The sequence below is a fragment of the Solanum lycopersicum genome, chromosome 6, assembly GCF_036512215.1.
Source record: "Solanum lycopersicum chromosome 6, SLM_r2.1".
In the NCBI taxonomy this organism is placed as follows: Eukaryota; Viridiplantae; Streptophyta; class Magnoliopsida; order Solanales; family Solanaceae; genus Solanum; species Solanum lycopersicum.
In genome coordinates this window covers 44080557-44098732 of record NC_090805.1, presented here as the reverse complement: position 1 = coordinate 44098732, position 18176 = coordinate 44080557, and the positions used below count along the sequence as shown (strand labels likewise).

Here is an 18176-nt window from a genome sequence, read left to right as displayed (position 1 = left end):
ATGGTAACCTAGCCGGAATCTCAAATCCATTAATTATGTATAAACATATATGCTGGATATATTTATAACTTGATACATTGAAAAGAAAAATTGACAAATGAACAAAAATTAAAGACATAAAATAGTATAAACATGATACATGTTGAATGTATTTATAACTTGATACATTGAGAAGAAAAATTGGTAAATTTTTTAATGAATTGAATAGAAAACATGAGACATAAAATAGATATAAACATGATAATGCTGAATATATTTTAACTTGATATATTGAGAAGAAAAATTGACAAATTTTTGTATCAGTTGAAAGAAAAGGTTGAGAAAAATATCCATGAACTTTATAGATTTGTATCAAGTATATGTTATGTTAGTACTGATACATCGTGAAGTTTATTAAACATATCATTCATGTTCTGATTGATTGAGAACATAATGAAAAAATTGGGATAAAAAATTAAATTACATGATGATATATTACAATATGATAACATTAATCTATTAGTAATGTATCATAAATTTCAAATTAACAACCGATTCAAAGTTTGAGCAACAAAAAAAACACAAAAACAGATCAAAACTCATTACCTCGAGTAGATTCGAACAAGAAATTGGGGATGATATTTTTTTTACTCTTTTTTTTAGGGTTTTCCCCAATGTTTGCTTTTGAAGAAGAAAACACATCCTTCTTCACTTTCTCGATACTCACTATTGGCCATAACTAGAGAATCAGACAATTTTTTCGATCTATTTTCAACAACCTACGTCTTCATGTTCATAAACACGATTTATCGGATAGCATTATCTGAATAATACCTAAGATAAATAAAGGAGGATCCTCCATAAACATATTAAAATTTTGATTCTTTTTAAAAAAACTATGAACAAAAGTAATGAAAAAGAAACAATACCTAGAAAGAATGGGAAATTCTTTGACTGGAAAGAAAAAAAATTAAATTCAAAATTAGAATGATAAGATCATAGAAAAGAAAATATGACGCGATTTCAAGAGTGAAATATTGGAGAAAGAAATGTGGGTTAGGAGATGGAAGGTTATATATCTACTATCTAGGGAGTTGGGTTTAAGGAGTAAAAAAGGAATTTTAGTAACATTTAAAAAAAAGAGAGAATAATAAAAAATAAATAAACTAATAATGTGTATATAAGTAACTTTTCCATAAATAAGGGCCCAATTTGGCAGTTGGCATGTTATAGCCCAATTGAGAAGTTGGCATCAAATGGTCAACTTTGACCTTTTCGGCCCAAATATATAGCCCATAAACATTTTGCAAATTTCAATTTATTCCTCTCTAAGATATTTAATTTCTCCCTCTCTCTCCTCTTGAAATATATTCTTCTTTCCATTTATCTTCCTATATTCTCCATTAATCCGCAAATTTCTCAATTGGAGTCATACGATTTATCTAGGCAAATTCTTTGTTAAATTCGAGCTAATTATTCTGATTTTTTAAGATTTCTCATTTGAAAGTTTCAAGTTTATCGTACGCAAAATCTTGTTTGATAAAAAATCAAACCAATACTAAAAAGGAAAAAAGCCTATTTTTTCCAATAGATTTCAAAGTTTATCACATACCAAATGTATACATAAACATATATTGAACGCTTAATACTAAGTTTAGATCTGAACATACAAATAAATTATTCTTTGGTTTCGAAAAGAATGGCCTAATTTCTTTTTTAATATATTTTAAAAACAATGACTCGTTTCCTTTTTTAGCAATACTTTAATTTCAACTTTATACCTGCGTGACATGTTTAAGGTTATAGGATTAAATGATTTTTTAATACATTTGACATAACTTTGATTTAGAACCATAAAATAAAAAAAATATTTTTCTAATTCTGTTCCAAATCAAACTAGGTCATTTTTGTAAGGATAACTTTCACATATAGCAAATAAAAAATTCATATTTGTATGCTATAACAAAGTCTGCATAATTACGCTCCATAGCAAACATAGAAACTGTATAATTCGTTATATATATACAGTTGAAGCAAATTGTATAAAACAAGAAAGAGAAAGACATTTGAGCAGAGAACTGTATAAAAACAAAGTGTATAAAACAAATTGTATTATTATAAGTGTATAGAACGATTATATACAATTTGAATTTGTATAAAATGAGAAAGAGAGAAAGACGAAAGAGACTTGACGAAGAATATTCAATTGAATCGAATTGTATAAAACGAGAAAGAGTGAAATTAAATACAATTTGAAAATTGTATAAAACGAGAAAGAAAGAAAGGCAAAAGAAACTAGGCAGAGGAGTATTTTTATTGTATAATTATAAGTGTATAGGACGAAAATATACGTACTTGCATGTGTGTATACAATTTTCTCACGCTTTATACAAACAGAAACACAATTTATACATTTCTCTTCTGTTTGTATAAGTGAGAAAGGCGAGGGTGGCGAGCGAGATCTGGAAGGTGGCGAGCGAGATCTGGAAGAGAGGAGAGAGGGGAACAAAAATATGTATATTTATACAATTCTCTCTGCTTTATACAATTAGAAACAATTTTTATACACTTGTATATGTATAAAAAGTGAGAAAGCGAGCGAGAGATTGGAGGAGAGTGGCGAGCGAGATATTTAAGGAGAGAGGCGCCTGACAATTTTTTGCAAAGGTTTGCTATGGAGCACAATTAAATCAAATCCTAACTACTCTATTTATTTTAGGTTATTAATTTGCTATTATATAGAGTTTTCTCTTTTTTTAAAAATGGGGGAGCATATACAAACGGGTACACTAGTGGTTGTCTGTCCAACATTGTTGGGCCGAGTGAGATGGGTCAACTAAAATGGACCCATTGATCTCTTCAAGCAAGCCCACAGAGACAGAAACATGTCAAGGACATCTCTAAAATCTAACCAAAATAAACGTCATACATAAATCACAAAATTAAAGACATATTTACCCCTTTTTCAAACAATTTTTTTAATCACTCACTCTTTTTTTACAATTCATTTATGTGAACTCCCCCCCTCTTGTGGCTGTGGGGGTGGGGGAAGCTTAGGAAACAGTGCGAGAAGAAGAAGAAGAAGACGACAAAGAGAAAAGCAGGGAGAAGAAAGTGAAAAAACAGAAACACAAATATAGATATTTCTCCGTTTCAATTTACGTGTTCTAATATTGAAATATTAAAAAAATAAATTATTTTTAACTAAACAAAAATCTTGTTACATATCTTTTAAATTTTTAATTATGATAATTTATAATTTTACTTAAAAAATAAAATTTATAAATACGAATTTAGAATTGAAATTTTATAAAAATAAATAAGAAGAGACATAAATAAAGAGAGAGAGCCCGCCTTGAATGCCGGGCAGACAAAGACAGCACTGATTATGGGAAGGTTGACAGAGACGATGCAGTAATTGAGAGCAAGTATAGTCTCTTTCACTCACCCCATATTATCAAATTCTTTTAAATTATTATATTTTTAATTAAATAATTTTATAATCATACAAAATATTTTTTTATATATATAAAGCTTATTTTAAATCATAATTCGATTAATACATCGTTTTATTGCTTTTTTTCTTATAGACTCTACAATGTTTCCTGATAATCTACTGTATTTTCTTTCATTTTATCCTTCTTCGATACATTTGAGTTAAGGTTCAAAAATACCCTCCGTACATTTTATCCTCTTCAAACATCACTTATGAAATTTCATTAGATATTTATAATAATGTTATTATATAGGTCACACAAACTTAAGTGTCACATAAAATAAAACTTAAGCATAGATGAATATGTCACGTAAGGTGTAATAATAAGACTCACCCACCCTAGAGCTAGGTAGATATAAAATATGCTCCACACGAAGCCAGTAAATAAATAAAAAAATAGAGTGAAAATGTGCGGAGGAGAGTGTATAAATAATAAATACAGAGAAATAAAAGAGTCAGAGAAACAGTACGTAGTGAAAAGGGTCTGTATAGATACATAGAGTCAGAGAGAGGCGTCAATCATAAAACAATGGATTGCAAAATCATTGAATGAAAATTGGTCCCCTCTTCTCTTTAATCAATAGATGAAACAGACCGAAGAGAAAAATCAAAATCCCATTCTCTTTTCTTCAGAAATTTGTACCACACTGCATCCATCATCCTTCTCTTCTATCCATGTCTACGTATCCTTGTATAAATGTAACTTCTCAATTAACTATTTCCTCCGTCTTATTTTATTATGTAACACATTATCAATATTTTGAATCACATTATCGTAATCGACTTGCAGTATTTTTTACGTGGTCTAAAAATATATAAATTTTATTTTTAAAAAATTGAAAATTTTATACGTAAATTCTCAATCAAACTTAAACTATTTTATTCTCGAAAAATAAAAATAATCGCATAACATTAAGACAAGAAGAGTAATACATTCAATTTATCTAGTAGCATTTGACTAGGTACTAAGTATAAAAAACAAAAAAAATTAAAATTTGTAATCTAATATTTATATGGCTATAAAAATATTGGACATGTCATGATTTTATAAGTTGATCTTGTCGCCTCCACAATCTTATGATAATAGTTTAGGGTAAATTTTTAGTTCTGATCTTAGATCCAGCTTGGATTGGCATTCAAAAAATATTAGTTTTTAAGTTAAAAATAAAAAGTTTAATTTAAATAATTTGTCAGTCAAAAAAATAAAAATTAGAGGGAGATATATTTTAATTTTTGACTTATTTTAAGTTATATTTAACTTTCTAACTTATTTTAAAGCATGTTTGACTTATTTTAAATTATTTTTATATTTATTTAGCACTTTCAAAAGTCAAAAACTAACTCAAAAATATATTTAATTAATTTTTAAGTCAATCCAAGCACACTATCTTAATTATTTAAAAATCAAACATAGTGATAAACTACACTTATCTTTGATTAAATATCACTTTTAAAAATGTCCTACTATCAAATTAAGACAAAATAAAATAAGGAGTATTAATATGTAAATGATATTAATGGTGTAAATATATTTTTACTGCAGGACCCTGTTGGGACCGTACATGGTATTTAAGTATACTCTGCATTGACTAGTCACTAGCATTTAATGGTATGGTGTTGTTAATTTTTATGTTTTGGTCCATATGCTTTTTGCTTTTTTCTTTGTATTTATTTGGGAGTCATTCACCTGCGAAAATTTCGCCTTATATTATGCGTTTATTCTACTCACATTATGTTTAATAAAACTATACTCTAGTGAGATGTTTTTGTTTTCTAGTTTTTTACTTCTTTCCACATTTTATTCTTGTCTTTTTCTACCTTCCTTACCATTGCATTAATTTACATCTAGATCTCTCTCATCCATCATAAATTCTATATAGAGCTAATAATCGTGTATACTTTATCCTTCTCAAATTTTATCAATGAAAAATATTGAATATGTAGTGTATGTTATAATGAAGGGAAACTTTCACATAGCCACTTAAAAATAATTAATTACTTTTCATAGCTATAGTTTGATAATTACAAATTATAGCTACATATTATATGGAGGAAAGAGGCGAGCGAGATTGGGAGAGAAAGGAGAGAGGCGAGAGAGAGGGAGAAAAGAGTGTGAGAAAGGTGAATTGTATATGTATATTGGTTAGATAATTGTATATTATACATATAGAGTTATATATATGGCAAGAGAGATTGGGAGAGGGAGGAGAGAGACGAGTGAGACTGAGAGAGGGAGGAGAGAGGTGAGCGAGATCGAGAGAGGGAGGAGAGAGACGAGTGAGGCTGAGCGAGGGAGGAGAGAGGTTAGCGAGATCGAGAGAGGGAGGAGAGAGGCGAGCGAGAGATGGCAGAGAGTGGGAGAGGTGAATTGTATATGTATATAATTGTATATTATACATATTCATTTGTATATATGGCAAGCGAGATAGGGAGAGAGAAGAGAGAGGCGAAAGAGATTGAGAGAGGGAGAGAGAGGCGAGCGAGAGAAGGCAGAGAGTGGAAGAGAGGTGAATTGTATATGCGTTGTATATTATACATATGTATTTGTATATCCTAGCGAATTATACATATATAAACGTGACTAATTATACAAACTCGAAGTCTGCTCACGTAATTAATGTATAATGTTAGTAGTAAATGGTAATTATAGCAAACTATAGCTATGATGAGTAATTAAATAGTATAAATTTGTTTGTCGTGTAATTTTTGTTAGGACCGAAAATAAGCAGGTGTAAATGTGGAAGCTAGCAAAGCAAACCTCGAAAGACCACGAGTAAGAAGACAACGAGAAATATACCAAAAGACACAGAGATTTAATGTGGTTCTGTCAATCGACCTACGTCCACAAAGGAGATGAGCAATCCACTATAAATATGAGAGTACAAAATACAGAGAGAAACAACCTCAACCAATTCACTCGGAATACATGGGAGATTCACACAAGTGATAATGTATCAAGCTTGTGACCCCCAAATTCTCTCTCTAACCAAAACTCTCAAAGCCTCTAAGACTACATTGTGAATGCTGATTAAGTTAGAAGGAACATGCCTCTATTTATAGAGTCCTAAACCTTTTCCTACCAAAAAAAGAATAGTCAATTCAAAACTTTTTCCTAAAAGGAAAACCTATTTATGGTAAGAAATTAGGGCAAATAAAACCCAACAATTTTCCCTATAATAACACATGTAATATATTTTAATTAATGAAAACTCTGATAGAGACATATAAGTGGTTCATCGAATTGAGATTTTAATAATACAATCGAAATGCTTTCTGGGCATTTTAAGATATATGTATATGTCCAGATTAATCGTTAGGAGGCAATTATTGAAAATGGGTTGTAAAAGTCAAGAAAAGGTGTTGGATAATCACTTTTTAGTACCAATAATTATTTCAAATTGTCAAACTTAAATTATTTAAATAAAATTTCTCCAAGGCAGGAGACAAAAATTAACGTGTGACATGACATGCAAAATCTCAACAATAATTTTTGGTCTTAGATTCAAAAAGCAAAATTGATAACACAATTATTACCGAAATCTGCTTTGGAAAAGTGGTGCAATTGCTACCTAGCTTGTAACAATTAATTGTCTGATCATAAGCAGTAATCATTTTTTCAGAAAAAAAATCTTAATTATCAGAAGTTCATTACATGGTTACCAGTTTTGTGCTTCATCAACTATGCAGTAGGTGTTAAGTTCATGATCATGCCAGCACTAATGTACTTAAAGCACTAATTAATCACTTTGGTAATTCATATTAAGTCTATAAAAAATAACTCTCAAGTTAAGATTAAGGTATGAGTAGACGATATCTTCTTAAGATTCTATTTGGAGAATTACCCGAATATCTTGTTTCTGTAGATTGATTTCTTAAAAAGCACTTGAATAGGCTCTACTTTTTTATTCGATCAAAGACTCATCATAATCTTTGAATTCAAACTCATCCAATGCTTAGTGTATACATATAACATCTATTTATATATGGAAAAACTATGTATCCTAATGTTATTTTGTTTTATTTTTCAATCTGATGTCTACTAATTAATTAAAAGCTCAACTGATTCGATTTCATTCGAAAAGTCCCACTTCTAAGAAGGTGTAAGATTTTCATAATTTCAAAAAAGTAACTAATTTACCGGCTCGAACACAGAGATCTGAACTCTAATAATGAATTCAGAATTACTTACTCAACCATCACTATATTTAGTCTATTACCACTTATTAGTTGCATCAATTATTAATGTACGATTTGCGACAAACTTCAAAGACTTTAACCTTGCAAGTAAGTTAGCTAGTTCATGGGGGGATTGTCAATCTGATCTATATAAGCAAATTATTAGTCTATTTGTCAATCAATATGAGACTCTAACTTTCATCCTAACATGGATAATATTTGAATTTTTTTTTTTGTTGTTGTTGATGTGAAAATTGATCATGGGAAAGAGAATGAAGCATAGTTTTCAAAGTTGCATATAAAATCAGGCTTTTAAAAAGGGGTCCCCAAAATCAAACCAACTTTATTCATGTAATTAAAAGGTTTCTCGAGCTACTCAAAAGCCTCTCCCTTCCTCCCTCCTTCACCCTCTCTGGACTCTGCAGCAAATGTTAGTACTCTTTTTTTTTTTTTTTTTATCTTTCAAAGTCAATATTGAAGGCTAACTAAATCTGAATCGCACACTATAGGATTCAGAATTCATTCAAAGAAGGCGCTCTCAAAGTAAAAAATCTTTATACTCAAAACTTAAATTTGAGATATCTCATTATGGGTGAAACAATCTCACGACTACACCACACTAGATATTGATATGTTAGTACTATTAATGAAAAAGAAAGGTCAGAAAAGAAGAGAAGTTTCAAAAACCTGCCCACCCACCCTATTCCCTGTTTGAAGGGTATAGAATAGGTGGGGGTGTTACAGAAAGAGGTGAAAACAAGACGTCAAAATAATTTTATTAGGTTCAGTAGTCACTATACGTCTGATTTTGGGGACATGTATAGATTGCGTGGATCGAGGATGAATAAATGATAGTGTAATGATGGTTAAATTATTTGACATTCTTCCTCTTTCTTCCTGCTACACCATCCTATCCTATGACCTCTCCACGTACGGCTATACCTTATCTATAATTTATTTATTATTTATTCTGTCCAGCCATATTTATTTACGGCTAATTTTATATATTCTTAAAAATTATAAATATAATTTTTTTAAAAAATATAATAGAGTATTATATTACTTTCTCATCTTTAGGCTTCTTTTGACTTGCTTACATAAGTAAGTAAAAATAGATAGGGAATTATACGCCCTATTAGATGTTTTACTATTTTTATTTTGTACTACGCACTTGCACAAATTAGAGTACCACTTGGGGAAAAAAATTGGCCCCTCACTTTATAAATCATGTCGTCTTTTTTGACATTGTCAAGATTTCTCGTTATTGTTCATCCAAGTAATGAAAATGAAAAGTCCTTTCTATAAGCTTTTACCAAACAACTTCATTGTATAAGTTTATTAAATGAATATGAAATGCTTAAGGGGAAAAAAAGTAGAGGTGGACTAAATAAAATGTTATGTCATATTTTACTCGCCATATATTAATAGGGTGACTTTTAAAGAACATTTATCAATAGTTTAGTGATTTTTTAATTTCTGATTTACTATCTTCCATTTTCTTAATCTTCGTGTGTCTTGATTAGCAAGGGTGGAGCTACGTTGCATTGAAGGAGTTCGTCCAAAACTTCTTCGGCAAAAAATTATATTATTTATAAATAGTTAAAAATAAGTTTATAATAGATGCCAAACCCCCTTCGACTATCTATTTCTATATATTATAAACCTATTAGTGAAAATTCTGGTTCCGTCTTTGTTGTTCAGCTAGCCACAAGTATAAATGCTTGATTATAGTCTTGAAGGGAAATTCATAGCTAGTGTATCTATTTATTGCTAATTTTTGAGAGCAGGTTGTCAAATGTTTTTCAACAAGCTTATATATTTACCTAAACAGTGCAAGTGACCTAAAAGATAGACAAGAGAACCTACCATTACCCAAATTAAATGCAAAATGAATATTGCAGCTTTATCCATGGACTCAGTTTGAACTGTGGAAATTACACTCTTCAGCTAGTTTGACCGGTCAAAAAAATTAAAGAAATAAAAGATATTAAGATTTTGGTGATTTTAAATATATTAAGGCTATTTTGTAGCAATAGAAGCATGTGCTAAAACGTAAACGACTTACTTGATCAGCCGAATAAATACAAAAATAATGTAATTTTATTTTACTTGATTACTTGTTTTTACTTATCCATTCTAATAGATCAAAAAAAAATTTATTTTAATTATATGACTATCTCTAAAATTTATCGGAGTACTAAATTAATATTTTTAAGAGAAGAGTACAAATTATACTGAACAATTAATAAGAAACTGAGGGGTATAAAATATGAAGGATGTAATGATACATTTAGTACTTACTAGGAAACTTATAGTACGATTTCGGAGAAACTAATTTGACAGTATTATTTAATATTCGATTATAAAATATCATAACATTGAAATTAATTTAACAGTATTATTTTTAGTGATTATAAAATATCATAACACCTGAACTTGAACCCCCATCATTTAACACAAATCTTGTCCCTCGTCCCAACCAAAGATCCAACCTGACCCCAACTCAGGGACCAACCTCAACCCCAAGGGTCAGGAGTCGGGGTGAGGACTCAAGTCCCAAGTCAGGTTTGAGAGTCGGTCCCAAATTAGGGTCAGATCATGGTCAGGAGTTGAATTTTGAGTCATTCCGTAGAAAAGAACTAATATATTAATTAGAAAAGGGACATATTTTATCCATGGTATTTTCGAATCAAACTATTAGAGTATAGGGTATTTTTGGACCGAACTATTGACATAAGGGTAAATTCTAGACCAAACTCTTAACTGAAAGTATTTTTATTCAATTTCTCATAGGATTAAGGGCATTTTTGAAACTATTTTCATTCTAACTTCATATATGAGAGTTATTTTTCTTAGATTTTTTAATGATTGTGGTGTCAAGGTCAGCTTTTGCGCATCTCCACTTATTCCACGGATACCTATCACGTCCCAGGCTCCCACCAACAACAAATATATACCAGATAACTCAGTCCATCAATATTATGACAGAAATAAGTTTTTGCTTAAATAATATATTTTAAAATAATCAAACATGAAAAAGTTAAAAATCAATTTAAAATATCGAAACAGACCCTCACTCTTGTGACCTTTTCTTAATTAGTAGTTCAAGTCTCTAGCCTCATTCTGTGATCCACAACTCTAAAAATCAATTTAATTAAATTAAGTAGGAAATTGGAGTATGTATTAACATCAATCTATAATTTTCCCCCTTTAATTTAGGGTTATATAAAGTTTTGTCCAAAAGCAAACAACAATTTTATTCTTTACTATAGCTAGTAGTGTCAGTGTTTTTTTCTTTAATCTTTTGGGTGGGGGACCTCTGATAGGAAGGTGGGAGGATATTGGAACTAGTAAAGAATTTTGAATGAAGTACTATATAGACTATAGTAGTAAAGATAGTGATAAAATTAAAGGAAAAGGTATATTATTCACATAATGAGCATAAAAAGGGAATATGGTAACATCCTTTTCTTCTTTTCATCTTGTCCTTTTCTTTTTGTTATCTTACATTTCTTATAACTACATCTTTTTTTTAGCTCCTTTACCACTAATTCTTTTCATCTTTTCCTACTTCCCCCCCCCCCCCCCCCCCCCTTATTGTGATAGTGTAAACCATGTGACAATTAATACTTTGGAATAAATAGAGAAAACTTTACTCACATCTAATATTTATACACTAATTTAATAGGTAAATGACATGAGACGTTACATAAAATGGTAAAAGGTTTAATTTACCATCACATGTTATTTACTACAATCATGGAATACATAGATGGGAAAAAGTGCATATGAGTATGGGATTTCGGTATCGTTATTTAATTTATATTTTTTTGTAAAGTTATTTTGTAAGTTTGTTTAAATTCATAAACAATTTCTAAAAATTTCATATGGGTAAAGTTCAACCACATAAGGCAGAAGTTTGGGGTTTTTTTTTTGTGTCGTCTCAATTTAGCAATTTTCTTGTTTGAACTTCAGTCATATATGCCTCGTGATTATACTTTGGTTATTTTTTCTTAAACTTCAGCTATACGTGCTTAAGTTTAATTATTATTTTTATTTCGATCTTCTCAGTTTAAAGTTTGCACATGTGAAGATGGTTGACGAAATAATACATGAATTTCACCCATAAAAACTTTAAATATTGATTCTTTTCAAGTCTAATTTATTTCGGACATCGCAAAAGATTTAAAAAATGATTCCATCGGATACAATAACTTTTAGCTCGAACTTGAATACATATTAAGAAATTTGACTACTTCAATTATTTACTGTTTCACGTATTTATTTAATACTATTGATAATACGAGAAAAAAATAATAAAATTTCTTAATATACTAAAATTGAAAATATATCAAGTGAAATGGAATAAAGAGAGCATATACTAAGCCATTTCTTTTCTTTAAAACATTATAAAATAAAGTAAGTCATGCAATTACCAAGGATAATTAAAAAGATAACTTCCTAGATACTAGTTACAAAAAGAGAGGGGGAAAAAAGGTCTCTTTTTTCTTTCTCCCTCTAATGACTACTCTAATAATACACAAAATCAATTAGATTTCATATTCTTCTCTCTCTCTCTCTCTAGAAAAAAGAATAAAATAAGATATTGTTTGATGTAGATGACTCACATATTTTCCCCCTCCTTCTCCTTATGCCTTCTTCCTGTCTTTTTTGTCTCCTTGTCTTTCTTTTGCTTCTTTTTTTTTCTCTTCTTGTGGGTACCTGATTCTCTTGTTACTTTTTTTTTTTTAACTTTTGCCTTGTCAGAAATTATAATGATTTCAAAATGAGTACTACTTAATAACTTATCTGCATGCAATTTATTTATTTTATATTACTCTCAAGGCCTTCCCAAAGTGAACTCCAAATTAGGCTTCTTTGGACTTGTCTCTGTTATACTTGAAGAGCTCACTTCTCCTGATAATCTATCATAGCTTAAACATTTTGCTTCCAAATCTATATGCTGATTTTTCACTGTTTTCTGGGTAAATTAATAAAAAAAAAAGTGAATCAATATACATATAGTACTATACACAATGTAAAATGTGCAAATAAAGGGAGCAAATAGTTCGATGCACTAAACATCTAGCTATGCATAGAGTCTGGGAAGGGTAACTAGCTAGGGGGAGTACAACAATTATTACATGAAGGAAATAATATGACATTAAAATGTTATTCTTTATAGTATTTTTACATCCATATTATAGAAATTACCAATTATTACATACTCTAAGCAATATATTATAGTGAAATTAAAAAAAAAAGACATCTTTTTAGGAAAGAGTTCCTCACTTTAGTTTGAAATGGCTTTTGAAAAATGAGTTATGCCTTATCTTTTGTAAAAACTTTGGAATCCTTTCTAGAATGATATGTCATTCTATTTTTATTTAGGTTATAATCACAAGTCAATCCAAATTACTATACGGATTTAACTTATATATACTCACTATTACCAACAGTATCATTTTTAACATGTTATATCAGATAGTCCGTCTCAATTTCTAAATAACTAAATTAATCGTTTCACTTATTATGAATCGTAACTTTGTAGCTAACTTTTTGGTTAATTATTCAAATATATAATTTTTATTTCAAAAAATTTAAAGCTTCTTTACTATGTATAAATTTACGATAAAAGATTTAAAAGTCTGAATTTCGAAATGAAGTTGAGTAAGTTAGTACCTCAAGAGATGGGATGTTCCCAGGGTAGTCACCATGTTTGCCATGCAGCTGCCAACTTTCTCTGCTACAAAAACCATAGCAATTGAATAGAATATTTTGAGTCAGTGGAAGCCATGCATGCAAAAGAAAGAAAAAGCAGACTTAAGGAAAATGAAAGCCATCTTTTTTATAAATTACACTCTTATTTAAAGCTTCCTATCTTTTTCTTTTCTATCTTTCTTCACTTAAATTATGATATATGACCCCTTTTTTGCTTAAAGTTGCCACCACACATGTGATGTGAAAGCCACATTTTAACTACTCAAAATTAAAACCAAACTTCAAGGAAGTTTTCAAAAAATAGTCATACACCTTTAACCTTTGGTACCAAATTAAGTTTAAAATTTAAATTTCTACATATGGGACCATTTTATTACTAGCTAAATTATTATTATTTTTTTCAACTTTAGCACAAATTTTTAGGTCCTCTTTGAAATAGTTATGTGAGCCCACAAAATCCAAAAGAAAGAGATATGTTCATTAGTTAATTCCTAGACTAATTTTGACATATATGGTAAACATATATTTCCAAATCTTTGAATTTCTCATATTATATTCTTCCTTAATTTAATTATCATTTTCATCCGTTGTTGCCGACAAATGGAACATAGCAAGATTATAATTCCTTCCCTCTTCTTCGAAATTGCGTAGACGCATATACATCGCCATTTTCATATCTAAACTTCTGATCTTACATCGGATATATTATTATTCTTTTTTTCTGATCATCTTTTAAACATACATATGCTACTACTTTTTAAGATGCTCTGGCTTACACTTTAAAGGAGAATCACTTGTCATTCCTGGCTATGATATTTTCAGATTATAAAGTTTTAAATTCTTTTAAGATTTTCAATTGTGTAGTCTATAACTTTCACCTTTGATTCCTCTCATGGCCCTTTTTGTTTCTTTTTTTAACTTCCTTTTAAGTCCATCCAAATAAAAGACCTAACAAGCCACAAATTTATTCTCTCTTTTTAATTTTTCTAAAAAGAAGTCCAGCTAAGTATAATAAAAATAATACTAAACAAAACAAATCTTATGGCCTAGCTAGTGGACACTTCTTTTGTCTGATTTGTTAACTTTGAAGGAATACAAATTAAGAGTTCTCACGTCATACGTGGGGTTCTCAATTTTCCTTTTTTATGTTTTCCTATCATCATTAGGATCAAATTCATAAAACTATCTATAGTATAAACATGTCAAGTTACACAATACTACCAATATTTAAGTGTACATATTAGCAGTGACGAAATTAGAATTTTAATTTATTAAAGATATATGTATTAGCAGTGACGAAATTAGAATTTTAATTTATTAAAGATATATGTATAACAAAAGTAATTTTTGAACAATATATACAGTGTAATTTTCCGTTCTTACCTCGAAGAGTTGCTCCAAAGACCATGATAATCTATCTCTTGAAGATGCATACTATTTTTGCCTTGTTGATCAGATAAATCAGGCTTTTTTGAATTTTCCATGTCAGGCATTAAATCCTCTGAAGTTTCCCCAGAAGACCCATTATCGAATACCTCAGATTGGCCTAATTAACAAATTCACATTTAAAAGAAAATTAATATTATAATTTCTTTATATGTAAATTTTTTATTTTTTTTTATGAAGTACAAATTAAATTAATGATATTATAATGTGATGGATATATATAAACCTGAAGAAGCTGGAACTGCTGCTCTATCGGTAGTCTTGACCGTCCTATACATCTGAAAATTATACATTGATTTTCACAGTTTATGTTATACATTTTATTAACATGAAACCAAATATTCAAAAATTATTTATGAATATACGTAATCTTGAAACTAAGATATGTTACTTGCTATAACGACAGTAGATTTTGATTAGCATATATATTATGAATGTACTCAAGCTCTGGAGCACAAAAATACATAGTACGTTCTAGTATGTATTATTACAGCTATATACATAGAAAAAGAAAAGAAAAATGTAAAGAGACAGTGAATAGGCCTTTTCTAGTACTGTAGACAAGGTAGCTTGATGGATACAATTCTTAGTAAAGTACTTCCACATAAATCATGATGACTAACTTTTTGCTTGTATCCCATCTACTTACCATACATATGTGTCCATGGACCATGCACCACATTTTCACACATAAACACATGTACATTCACAACTTAACTTGCACACATATACACTTTGAGTGCGCTGAGTAACACTTAAATATTTTATACAGATTTAAGTGTCTACTTGTGCATATCCAAAGTTAAAGATCATAGTTATCATCTAACAAGTTAAAAGGTATTTATATATTATTCCTTAGTGATTTTACGCACTTTGACACATAAGCATATGCATAGATAAAAATGTAGTTACAACTTACACACGGAAATATCAAACATTTTTAGTATTAAAGTGTACGTTTGGTGTGTTAAAATCCATAAAGATGAGGTATCATTGGGACATGATTGCGTTGTACTTATTTTGGATAGAAAAATGACATTATTTTATTACGAGTATCTCCAACTTCCAAATCCTTCTAAATTACCGGAAGTCTTAGTTACTACTCTAAATTTAGCTATTTGATAATCTTTATTCCCATACCATCTCATTCTAAGATAGTGAGATAAACATAATATTACTAAGATATACATTTAAAATAAATAGTAAAAGTCTGATTTTTCGCTTCTATTCATTTTTACATGCCTTAAAAAGAGAGTACAATCACTCTCTTTGTCACATAAGGTAAAGAAAACACGTCTAAACAGTTTAGAGTGATCTTTAGATATTTCGCACTAATTTATTAGTTATCTCATTTAAGAGTGTCTAAACTTGTCTGGCTAAGCTGCAACCCACCCACCCACACTACCCACCCCCACCTTGTACATTCTTTGGTATTTTGTCTGTCTCTAATATTGTATTATTGATGAATCATTATGAAAAAAGACTCTTTTCCCCTCTGTTATTGAACCCCTTTTATTTTTCTTTCTTTATTATTACCATATTCTTCTACTACAACTACTACTGCTACTACGTACGTACTTAGATAAATGGTTCATTCTCCAAAGCAAAATAAAACACATTATAGCCTTTGCAGAACCATCAGATCTATTTTCTAGACTAGGCTAGCTACCTAAGTATAGAATAAAAAACAAACAAAATTGAATTTTTTTTTAAAAAAAAATATGTTACATTGGAATTTGAAATGTCTGTTAATTTTAGACATTTTTCTTCTAATAATGTTAAGAATTAAACTTTTGCGAAGACTCCAAACTATTGTTTGCACCCACAGGAAATTCAAACTAGCTAGTAGTATTAAAATTCTACAATCAACAAGAAAATGAGTTGAAAAAATGTACAAAATTTTACCTGTAGATGGGATTTAACATGTGCCAAAGTGAGATCTTTCACATCCATTAGCTCAAGAACTGATTTGGGTGTTGCTCCTAAAAAATCCCCAAAAATAAATGAAATTAGTTAATTTGCATAATTGAATGGATATTACTTCAAAGATAAAATCTCATATTTTTTTATTTAAAAATAAAAAATTGGTGGTAGGGGAAGGAGAAATTGGGAAATCTAACTCTCACCGACAAAATGAAAATTCAGATAATCAGTTGAACACTCAATAAACATAATTTAATTTAGTTTTGCATATGTATTTATGGATCAAGATGAAAGCAATAACAAGTTCCTATGAACCCTCAACGATGAGTCATACTGTTGCGATCAACTAATATTCAGCCCTTTATCACTCTGATCGGTGAAAAAGGAAAAAACAAAGTACTACGAGATAGAAAAGAAGCCTACTTTCATGGCCACCCAAGAGCTCAACAGCATGAACAAATCTGGCATGAAGACTACTAGTCCATCGCATACGTGGCGCTCTCATGGTACGTTTAGGGAACCTTGATAAAAATCTAGATCGCATTAGCCCACCTTGATGATTAGAATGATGAAAAGGGATAGTTGTTGGTGAGGAATTAGGTATAGTTTTGTTACTATTGTTACTAAAACTACTAATACAATATCCAGAAGAATGTATAGGTAATGTAGGTGTTGTTGTAGGAGCAGTATTTTCAAAGGTTTGGTGAGCAAATATTGGGTAGTTATTATGATGATGAGAAAGAGGAAGAGGAAGAGGAAGAGGGTTTTGATTGTACAATGGAATTCCTCTTATAGGTCTCATGATATTAAGTTGTTGTTGATTTTGTTGGTGGATGAAATTTGTGTTTTGTAGGGGATGAAAATGGGAAGAGTTAATTAGTTGAGTATGATGAGAAGGTTTATAATTAGGATTAGATAAAGAAAGCTCAAAAAGAGTATTGTTGTTATCAGGTTTTGATTCTAAAGCTCTTCTCAAGAAGAATAAGTCCATCTCATCTCTATCAATATTGTTATTATTACTACTCATAGCCTTCCATGTTGTTGTTGTTGTTGTTGATGATGATGATGATTTGTTGTTTGGAGGACTTATTTGTAAAGATAAGTCTGGTTGTGCTGGGAATAGCTCCATGTATATACTTCTTCTCTTTCTTTGCGCTAGCGCGCTGCGCTTACTAGTAACTTATGTTATCTTTGTGTTGATCAAAAGAAAGGTAGTAGTAGTAGTACCAAGAAGGAATTTGAGATTGAGTTTTTGAGAGAGAGAGAAATGACAAAGGATGAAGATGAAGTGAATGGTTGTTTCTTTTGTGTGAAGTATATGTGAGAAAATGACACTTTGAGAGGCTAATGTGGGGTAAGGGGGTGTAGGGGGGTGGGGGTAGGGGGTAAAGAGGAGATTGTTCCTTTTTGTGGACGTGGGGGTAAGATGAGAAAA

The 18176-nt window shown here is 30.0% G+C and overlaps 1 protein-coding gene across 2 annotated transcripts; it reads right to left on the bottom strand.

Annotated features, from left to right (window-relative positions):
* Positions 1-12030: 12030 nt before the first annotated feature.
* Positions 12031-18176, bottom strand: LOC101255801 (probable transcription factor KAN2). Of its 2 annotated transcripts, none has more exons than XM_004241708.5 (6): positions 17165-18176; positions 16724-16800; positions 15045-15096; positions 14756-14918; positions 13334-13397; positions 12031-12632 (listed from the first exon to the last, which is right to left on the bottom strand). In XM_004241708.5, exons 1-6 carry the CDS (start codon positions 17868-17870, stop codon positions 12492-12494), a joined length of 1203 nt encoding a protein of 400 aa, XP_004241756.1. In that variant the 5' UTR covers positions 17871-18176; the 3' UTR covers positions 12031-12491. The 2 variants fall into 2 exon arrangements, with proteins under 2 accessions (XP_004241756.1, XP_010322703.1); XM_010324401.4 differs by having other exon boundaries at positions 13334-13394; positions 17165-18170.

Excerpts from the sequence above, each read along its gene's own strand:
- LOC101255801 (XM_004241708.5), bottom strand. The coding sequence starts at position 17,870 with ATGGAGCTATTCCCAGCACAACCAGACTTATCTTTACAAATAAGTCCT. Across the intron at positions 16,801-17,164 it reads GCTCTTGGGTGGCCATGAAA|GAGCAACACCCAAATCAGTT; the intron begins GTAGGCTTCTTT and ends GGGATTTTTTAG. Across the intron at positions 15,097-16,723 it reads ATGTTAAATCCCATCTACAG|ATGTATAGGACGGTCAAGAC; the intron begins GTAAAATTTTGT and ends TATAATTTTCAG.